Source organism: Vipera berus (assembly GCF_964194415.1).
Source record: "Vipera berus genome assembly, chromosome: 2".
Lineage (NCBI taxonomy): Eukaryota > Metazoa > Chordata > Lepidosauria > Squamata > Viperidae > Vipera > Vipera berus.
In genome coordinates this window covers 274,011,499-274,021,850 of record NC_138203.1, presented here as the reverse complement: position 1 = coordinate 274,021,850, position 10,352 = coordinate 274,011,499, and the positions used below count along the sequence as shown (strand labels likewise).

The following is a 10,352-nucleotide window of genomic DNA, read 5'->3' as shown; positions in this document are numbered from 1 at the left end:
AAATGTGGGTTTTGCTGTCTTTGAAAGAGTGACCTTTGTCTTTCAAATAGATGGATTGTTGAATCTAGTCCTGATGGACCAAGGGGCCTCAGTGACTCTCAGAGAGAGCGTTAATGACCAGATGACTGCAAGGAAAATAAATCCTTCCATACTTCTTGGATGAGAGGTGGAAATGTCTTCAAGGAAAAATAAGGAAGTCCACTTGTCTTTTGGAATAAAGCGCTTTGGGGACAACGGTGACCTGCTTGGCTGAGAATTTCCGTAGGCAATGAAATTGTACAATTCCAGAGTTTGAAAAGTCAGGAAGCTGCAGGGATTTGAGCCTTGGTGGAGCAGTGGGCTAATGCCTCCTTAAGTAACACCAGCTGCCTGCAATTAGTGCAGGTTCGAGTCCCACCAGGCTCAAGGTTGACTCAGCCTTCCATCCTTCCGAGGTAGGTAAAATGAGGACCCAGATTGTTGGGGGCAATAAGCTGACTTTGTAAAAATGCCACTTGGGCCCCCCCGAAAGCCCTAATAAGCAGGCATATACATAGAATGAAGGCTATTGCTAAGCACATTGATTTGTGCTTCTTAGATTGTAAGCCGCCCTGAGTCTTCGGAGAAGGGCGGGATATAAATGGGATTAAAAAAAAAATTGAAGGGATAAAATTGCAATTTTTAGAACTGTGAGCTGGCCAGAGTCACTTGGCTGAGATGATCCTAAAGGTGCTTTTTCAGGAAGCAACTGGACTTTCTTGTTTTTCTTGAAGACGTTTCACTTCTCATCCAAGAAGCTTCTTCAGCTCTGACTGGATGGTGGGGAAATGGAAGGATTTACACTCCTTGCAGATAGCAGGTCATTTGCATTCTTTTAGAGGGTCGTTGAGGCCACTTTGGTTTTTTTCTGTCTCGTCAGGGTCACCTGAGGAGTGCAAATGGGTGTGGAGCCTTCTTGGAACTTTTGAAAGGACTGTATTGTAGACTGGAGATAGATGATGTCGTATCCCTCCCCCTCTGTTGAGAGAGGACTGTTCAATTTTGACGTAGAGTATAAATGGAAGGAGTATAAATCCTTCCATTCCCCACCATCCAGTCAGAGCTGAAGAAGCTTCTTGGATGAGAAGCAAAAGGTCTTCAAGAAAGTCCGGTTGCCTTGTGAAAAAGCACCTTTGGGATAACTATAACCTGGATGACTGAGAATCTCCATAGACATTTGGCTGTGACGAGTGGCCAAAATCAGTTTTATTTGTGCACCTGTTAGAAATATACAAGTTTGCTTGCTAAATCAATAAGACGATCCATCAGCCAAACACTGATGGTAGGTGTGACTTTGGCTGTCTGCAGCCTAGTGACGAGCCATATTTCTATGGCCGGTCTTTCATCTGCCGGTTTGGAGGGTTTTGCCAGCTCTAACGGGAGGGCTGCCGCTCTCCCACGATCCAGCGAGGGCCCCTCCTTGCTGGCTGCCTCTACAGGGCAACTTTCGACCCTTTTCAGGGGACCCCAGTGTTGCGAAACTGGACGAGAAAGACAGGGCTCGTCTTCCAGGCGTCCATGGTGGCTGCATGGCAAACTGGAAGTCATTCATCCGCCAATCACTGACCTGTCATGGTGTGAATTGAGAGAGGCCCAAGATGCTTGTAGCCAGAAACTCCAAATACGTCAAATTCATACGTATGTGAAGGTGTGAGGTTGTAGAGGTGGAGGGAACGCATGGATCCATCAACAGGTACCCTCTGGGGCTTGCCTGCAGCATCCTTGTACTGGATGATGAAAGAGTCAAAGTTTCCTTCCTGGACATTCCATGAGAGGAGAAGGGAATCAGGGGTGACTTCAGAGACAGTGACATTCCCGAGGTTGGGCTGGATGCTCTTGATTGTAGTTTCCTCCGGTTGTTTCTTTTCTTCAACCTGCCCAGATGTTTCTGCAGCTGCGAAAATGAAAAAGGAAGACGATGGAGGATCCTAAGGTAGAACTGCTGGGAGGGAATTCTACATTTGACCCTGAAGGCAGAGCAGTAATAATTCTTACAGGATATCAATTTTTGCCTTTTATTAACTTACATATGTCATGGTTCCGACAGGTGAAACTCTTCAAAGAACTTTGAGGCATTGTTTACCTTAAAGAAACTTTTATTTGAGTAGCATAGCATTGGCACTTACATAATCGAAGCCAAGATCTGAATTCCCCTCCCCTGAGCACATAGTATCGAAGCACAATTCCCTCCTCTAATTAACAGTCATAAATCACATTCTCCAATTAGTTTGAAATGCAGGCTTTCCCTCCAGTTCTCCAACCCGCCAATTCTTATCATCTCTTATTTCAATAACCTTGGTTCTCACACTGGGTTCAGTATTGTTATGTCTAGCTAAACTCTCATGCACTTTCCTCTTCCTCCCCCTGGCATCATCTAATTCTAACTCTAATTCTAAGAGTAAAACATAAGAAGAAAAATGGTTGCATCTCCATATGTTGTCAAAGCAAAAAACATCTGATGTTAGCAGCGTTGACAGCATGAATAGTTGGTCCTTGATTTACAACAGTTCATTTTGTCACTGTCCTAAGTTACAATGGGACTGAGAAAAGTGACTTATGACTGGTTTCACTCGTGTGACCGTTCCAGCACACCCATGGTCAAGTGATCAAAATTCAGACACTCGGCAACTGGCTCGTATTTACGACAGTTGCAAGAGCCTTGGTGGAGCAGTGGGCTAATGCCTCCTTAAGTAACACCAGCTGCCTGCAATTAGTGCAGGTTCGAGTCCCACCAGGCTCAAGGTTGACTCAGCCTTCCATCCTTCCGAGGTAGGTAAAATGAGGACACAGATTGTTGGGGGCAATTAAGCTGACTTTGTAAAAATGCTGCTTGGGGGGGCTGAAAGCCCTAATAAGCAGGCATATACATAGAATGAAGGCTATTGCTAAGCACATTGATTTGTGCTTCAAATTGTAAGCCGCCCTGAGTCTTCAATTTGAAGCACTGGCAGACGGAACGTAGTAAACATTTGGAATGAGAGCATCAAGCTCCTCAATGTAGACAGTTCCTTTTCCCATGACCTGAACAGGATGATTGGAAAAAGAGTAAAGTTCACGAAGTTCAGGTTCAGGCTCGTGCATCTCAGTGTAAAGCTCTTTTCTGTAGGTAACATGTAACGCTGCTCCACTGTCCAAAGTCCAAAGAAGTCGTCTGTCGTACTCTGGTTGAGGCTGTGGATCGTTGGTCACAACCAATGTGACAAGTGGAGCTTGTGGATCATGCCTGGAACCACGACCACGACCTTGTCGTCCGCCTCTACCTCTGCCTCCTCTGGAATCTGTTCCTCTGGGCTGGTATGTGACGGGCGCTGGAACTCGTTGGGGACAATCCCGGGTGGCATGTCCCACACGATTGCAGATGTAGCATCTTCGCATTCTTGGAATGTAGGTCCTTCCACGGAAGGCACGCCTCGCTGAAGCTCTTGATGCAGGTGGTTCCCTTAAATGTGGCGCAGCTTGCATAAGTGCCTCTTCTTCGGCTAAGATCCTGCATACATGATCCACTGTGCGTTGAGCAATAGGCACTTGATTGATCTTGGAAATAGCAGCTTTCCACTCATGATTCAAAGAATTGATGATAATGCTGATCATTTGAAAATCATCAATAGGATAGCCTTTTTCACCCAATTCTTTTCTAATACCTTTCATTTTAGTCAAATGTGCTCCAATATGTTCACCAGGTTTTAATCTGGAACCATGGAACTCAGACAAAAGCAAACATGTAGACTCAATTGATGTAGGCCGATAACATGTCTCTAACTGAGTCCAAATTTGTTGGGCAGTTGCATCTTGTAAAAACGTGAGCTGCAATTCAGTGTCCATTGACATCAATAATGTTGTGCATGCTCTATTATCCAAGTCCCATATGTCAGGAGACCATGGCTGGGCAGGAGGATTAAACACCATCATGTGAGTACCTTCTCTGCGTAACAAAAGTCCAACCTCACTGACCCATGCCCTGTAATTCTGTCCTGACTTCTTTAATTTTGAATCACCAGCTAGTGGTACAATGGAAGGTGTTTGATGAGGAATATACAATTGAGGTACTGGCTGTGCAGGTTGTGCAATCCGACCATAACCTGCAGGGGGCACCAGTGGCGTCTGTGCCTGGACATGCGGCAGTTGCATTGAAGCTGCCGGTAGTCTTGGTGCTGGCTGTGCCTGTCTTTGAGCTGCTATTCTACCCTGGCCAGCAGGAGGCGCTGGCGCTGGGGCTGGTGCATTAGCATAATCTGCAGATGACACTGGCCTTCGCATATAAGAACCCGGTGGCAATTGCATGTGGGTTAAATATGGCTGTGTTCTGCCAGGTAGAGGGGCTTGCATAGAAGCAATATTAACAGGAGAAGCAACAGTAACAGGAATCCTAGCACCATCAGGGGCTGGAGCCTCAGATAACGGCAGAAATCTTGTATCTCTGAGCAAAGACTCCTCCATAGACAATTGCGAGAGTGAGAGCTCCAATTCATGTCTTAATGCAGCTTCACCAGTAGATGGTGCTATAACATTTGCTTCAGGCATCATTGTGGCTCTGTATGTCCTTTGGGACAGCCCATAATCATGTGACATAGGAGCCTCCGGTTCCCATTCGTCTTGCATGACACTCAATGATGGGCGTGACTTAGGCTTTGGGGAAGAAGGAGGCAATATGGCTTCTCCTTGTGGGTGTGGCAATATGGCCGGTTCATGCTCATAATTCCTCTCATATTGCTGAACCATTGACACATATTTCTTTGCCTGCTGCAAACGCCTTTCAAAAACCCCAATTTGTTCACAGTAGCCTTGCATAGCCCTATCTCGCATAGTTTGCTTGGGGCTTGAAGGAGCAGAAGAAATTTTCTTTGGCTGAACTTTAGGTTTCGCTCCAAGCCTTTGAAATTCATCTTGAGCCCCTGGAGTGTGAACATTTCCAAAAGCAGCTGCCAGGGAGCTTGGAAAAGTAGAAAAAGGAGTGACTGACCTTGCATCGTAGACAGGAGCAGGTGCGTCTTCTCCAAGGCGTGTGGCCGAAGCTATCGGAGTTCTTAAGGTCGAAGGGAGATGCCCAACAGACAAGCTCCTGGCCTCCCGTTTCAGCCGTGGCTTCCTTCCTGACATGTTTCAGCAGTTAATCACCGCTGCCTCACTAGCACTAACTAACTGATAACAGCCGCAGAAACATGCATCTCCAAAAACATAAATCAAACCATCCTCTGCTACCAAAATGTCAAGGTAAAAATCACCTTTGTAGAGGGCGACGGACCGTGCTTCAGAGAATGCATGATACACTTGCAGGAAGGCAAGAAAAACACGACGCATAATCTTACTAAATACCTTTTACTTACAAAAATATAAAAACTAAATATATATTATACAGAGCTAGCTGGGCTACATCCTAACGTAACAGTCAGTAACAGCAAAGAGAAAAAAAACAATACAGATAACAACTCAGAACTTTCTCTAGACATGCGCAATAAACAGACTGAAACCATAACATAGCTAGTCATATGGGATTCACTATGGTTACCAGATAAGTTATCACAACAGGTGCAGAGAGCAGGGGAAAATGTACAGTTAGAAATGAACTTTTCTGACGAACAAAAAAAACGTGCAGTGACAGGCGGGATATAAATGGAATTAAAAATAAAAAAATAAAAAATATCCCGGTATTAGGCGATCACCTTTTGTGAACTTTTGAGAAGGAAAGCCAATGAGGAAGCCAGATTCACTTAACAACCACGTTACTAACCTAACAACTGCAGTGATTCACGGTCATCACTCACTTTTTTCTGTGCTTTTGTAACTTTAGAATGGTCACTAAGTGAACTGTTGTAGGTTGAGGACTCTCTGTAACCAAATTTCAGCTCATAGGGATGAGAAAATTGTGTTTCTTTTCAAGGGAATGTCGGCAATTTGAGAAGCCAAGGGGTTCTCACTGATGAATTCTGCATCTACAAGCACGCTCTCCCTTATTTCTATAACTCCGTATTGCTCACTAAACTCTGCTTTTAAAATAAATGGACAAAGAGGAAAAAAGCCTTGGTGGAGCAGTGGGCTGATGCCTCCTTAAGTAACACCAGCTGCCTGCAATTAGTGCAGGTTCGAGTCCCACCAGGCTCAAGGTTGACTCAGCCTTCCATCCTTCCGAGGTAGGTAAAATGAGGACCCAGATTGTTGGGGGCAATTAAGCTGACTTTGTAATAATGCCGATGTGGTGTGTGTGTAAGCCCTAATAAGCAGGCATATACATAGAATGAAGGCTACTGCTAAGCTTGTAAGCCGCCCTGAGTCTTCGGAGAAGGGCGGGATATAAATGTAATAAAAAAATAAAATAAAATAAAAGAGAACGTGAAACAGATGACGATAATGGGACTCACTGGTCCTTTCAGAATGTTTCAGAGGGAAGGACCTAAAAAGGACCTAAAAAGCATTGAAGGAAAGCTGGAATCCGAGTGTTACCAAGGTAACTGTCAACGCTGCTAACATCGGATGTTTTTGCTTGACAATAGTTGGAGATGCAACCGTTTTCTTCTTATGTTTTACTCTTAGAGTTAGAGTTTGATGATGCTGGGGGGAGGAATGTGCATGAGAGTTTAGCTAGACATAACAATACTGGAGCTAGTGTGTGAACCAAGGTTATTGAAATAAGAGATGATAAGAATTGGTGGGCTGGAGAACTGGAGGGAAAGCCTGCATTTCAAACTAATTGGAGAATGTGATTTATGACTGTTAATTGGAGGAGGGAATTGTGCTTTGATACTATGTGCTCAAGGGGGGTGAATTCAGTTTTTGGCTTCAATTATGTTAGTCCTGACACTAAGCTTCTCTAATAACGATTCTTTAAGTTAAACAATGCCTTGAAGTTCTTTGAAGAGTTTCACCTGTCGGAACCATGACAGTAACACTGACTGTATCTAATAAGAGAGAACATTTATAGCTCTGGGTTGGAAATGAGGGGTCCTTGGTATTCTCTGAGTTTTGGTTCTTTTCTTGCAGATGTTTCTTTGCCCAACTAGGCAACATCATCGGTGTACTGACGATGTTACTTAGTTTGGGTAATGAAACGTTGGCAAGAAACCAAGCAAACTCAAGAGAGCACCAAGGATCTTTTCACTGATTGCAAACTACCCCCCCCTTTTTTCCCCCCAGCAGTTGTTGCTAACCTGTTGTGACCGCTTGGGCAGAGATTGGTCCGAGACGCTGTTTTCCAAAGATACCGTAAAGATTGAATTTGTACTTGTGAGAAGGTGACAGATTCGAAACGATGACTTCACGGGAGTCTCCTCTTAAAGGGAGCGCTTGGGGTCTTCCTTCAGCATCTTTGTACTGGACTGAGAAAGCATCAAAGCTTCCCTCAGGGACGGTCCATGAGAGCCGGGCCGAATGACTGGTGACTTCTGAGACCGAAAGTGCGCCCAAGCGAGGGCTTATTCCACCAGAGACCTCCTGGCCCCCATCTCCATTGTCCCCTGGTGCTAGAGAAGAAACAAAACATGGTTGAGTGGGTGAGACAGGGAAAGGCCGATGCTGGGATAGTATAAACCAGACATGTCAAACTCGCGACGTCATGTGACGTCACGCGACATATCGGAGCTTTCTCTCCATTGCCGGCAGCGGCTTCCACGTGACGCATCCGGCCCGCGGCCGGCAGTTTGACACCCCTGGTATAAACCCTCATCTCTCTTTTCAGAGACAAAGTTCACATCAGGAGTTTGTCAAGTCTGGAGCCTTCTAAACAAGCCTCCGCACTATAAAAAAAAAGGTGTTTTGCGATTCTAGGAAAAAAGTGCAGAGAAAAGCCACAAAGATGATTAGACTGAAACATATGAAGAACGGTTAGAGGAACTGGGCACGGTAAGTCTAGTGAAGGACCAGGGGTGACAGGATAGCAGTCTTCCAATATTTGAGGGGCTGTCACAGAGAGGAGGGGGTCAACCTATTTTCCGAAGCATCTGAAGGCCAGACAGGGAATAATGGATGGAAACTGATCAAGGAGAGAATTAAGGAGAAATTTTCTGATGGCGAGAACAATCAAACAATGGAACAGGTTGTCTTCAGATGTTGTGGGAGCTACGTCACTGGAAGCTTTCAAGAAAAGACTGGACTGCCCTCTGTCAGAAATGGTGTAGGGTCTCCTGCTTGGGTGGAGGGTTGGACTAGATGACCTACAAGATCCCTTCCAACTCTGTTATTCTGATTCTATTCTAATCTAATCTACGTTTGATTACATCGGCCAGAATTCTCAACAAACACAAGGCTGGAAAAGAGTATATAACAATAACAATAATAGTTGTTGGCAGGGACTTCTGAGGTCTTCTAGTCAGGAAACCCTATGCCATTTCAGACCAGTCTCTTCTTAAAAACTTCCAGTGTTGGAGCATTCACAACTTCTGGAGGCAGGTTGTTCCAGTGATTAATTGTTCTATGTCAGTGCTGTAAACACTGACATGTTTTTGCATTGACAATATAAGAGGCAGCCTTTTGATTTAACTGTTTGGCTTTGAATCACTAAAGCCCGGGAGGGATTCAATCCAGACATTTTAAGAAGATAAAAAATAGCGTGCTTCAAGGGAAGTGAAACTTCATGTGTTGGACTAATTGTTGAATGTGATTCACTACGTGTAATTAAGGGAGGGAGATTCTGTAGGATATGAGGTGTCAAGGGGAGGAGAATTCAGATTCTGCCATCCATCCATGAGTGCCGATGCTCTGTTCTGCTCATTATAGACTTTTTTAGAATAAATAATTATGCAGTGCTCTTTGATGTGTCTTTTTAATCGGTACCATGATGTCCTAACTGTCAGGAAATATCTCCTTAGTTCTAGGTTGTAGAGAATAGAATAGAATAGAATAGAATAGAATAGAATAGAATAGAATAGAATAGAATAGAATAGAATAGAATAGAATAGAATAGAATAGAATAGAATAGAATAGAATAGAATAGAATAGAATAGAATAGAATAGAATAGAATAGAATAGAATAGAATAGAATAGAATAGAACAGGTCAGACAGTATTAATGGGCATTTTCAGATGCATTGATTCATAAATCTGCTCTGTTCTATATCTGTATATTCCTGTAACTTTGGAAAAAAATCCAAGCATTTGTGTATTTTCTAACTGTACTTTCTTTCAAAATAGAAGAAGGGGGAGAGAGAGAGAGAGTAAGAGAGAGAGAAAGGATGTATTCTGACTTTTCGTTTGATTGAATCAAGAATGACATGACATAAAGCAAGATGGCTGGCAGACAAGTCTGATAAATAAATAAATAAATAAATAAATAAATAATTAAGCAAGCTCTCAAATCAAAGCTCTAAGGAAAGACTATTTGAAAGAGAGATATACTACACAGAGAAGAAAAGGAAAGAAAAATCACAAAGATTTGTTTAAATCTTGCTTAAATCAGGGGTAAGGAACGATGGCCCTTTTATGACTTGTGGACTTCAACCCCCAGAATTCCAGAGTCATGCTGGCTCAGGAACTCTGGGAGCTGAAGCAGTGGCGTAGCGTGGGTTGTCAGCACCCGGGGCAAGGCAAGTAATTTGCGCCCCCTAACCTGTGGATTTTAGCACTCGAGTCTCTTCCACTAGCTCAGGAATTCTGGGAGTTGAAGTCCATGAGTCATAAAAGAGCCAAGGTTGCCTACCCCTGAGTTAGGTTCAAGGCAAAAAAGGGTCTCTGGAGAAGAGGGAAAATGCTAGTTTAAAACTGAAACAAGGCAACTTTAAGGTGCCTCAGCTGTGATTTAGGATGAGACAAAGAGAGGACATGGCGTTGAAAATGGTTAATGGGGCATGTTTGTTCCACTCTTAGTGGACGTCAGGATAAACCCCACGAGAGAATGACCTTACAACAGATGTGAATAGGCTTGGACTACGTTTGTAGATTGAGTGCATACATCACATGGAGCGATGATGGGCTTCATCAAGATTTATGATCCCACAATTGGCTAGTTTTCTCCATCTTGTCCTAAACCCTGGATACCAACCACGGTTTATGGCTTAGCATGTGGCGTGGGGTTGACCCAACATGTTAGGCGACAAACAATGACTTCCAACTTACAATGCCTCAGCTTCCCAAGGTTATTCCAAAGCCGGAAAAGCCAACCAACCCACCCTGCAGCTTTGCCTGCTTAGGCTGAACCCCAGGAATTCATACTTGCTGCGGCGCCCGACCTATTTTCTGCCCAGACGCTGCTTATCCAAGCCAAGCCGCCTCCTTCTCTTTGGCACCTCACCCCAAAGATTCGCCGGCCTGGCTGGAAACTCTCGCTGCTGGCGACGTGTGTCGGGGGGGGGGCGGTCCCGATCGCCGATGCACAGTTGGATCGGCAACCTGCCGACGCAGCTTTCGTTC

The 10,352-nt window shown here is 44.4% G+C and overlaps 1 protein-coding gene across 1 annotated transcript in view; it reads right to left on the bottom strand.

The window, feature by feature from the left end:
• The window catches only part of TNXB (tenascin XB), a gene marked incomplete at its 5' end in the record, with an annotated part of 245,615 nt that overhangs the window by 39,638 nt on the left and 195,625 nt on the right, over nucleotides 1-10,352 (bottom strand). The window contains 2 exons of the mRNA XM_081319139.1: nucleotides 1,586-1,912; nucleotides 7,161-7,472. Coding sequence (XP_081175265.1) covers nucleotides 1,586-1,912; nucleotides 7,161-7,472 — 639 coding nt within the window. The remainder of the gene's footprint in view (nucleotides 1-1,585; nucleotides 1,913-7,160; nucleotides 7,473-10,352) is intronic.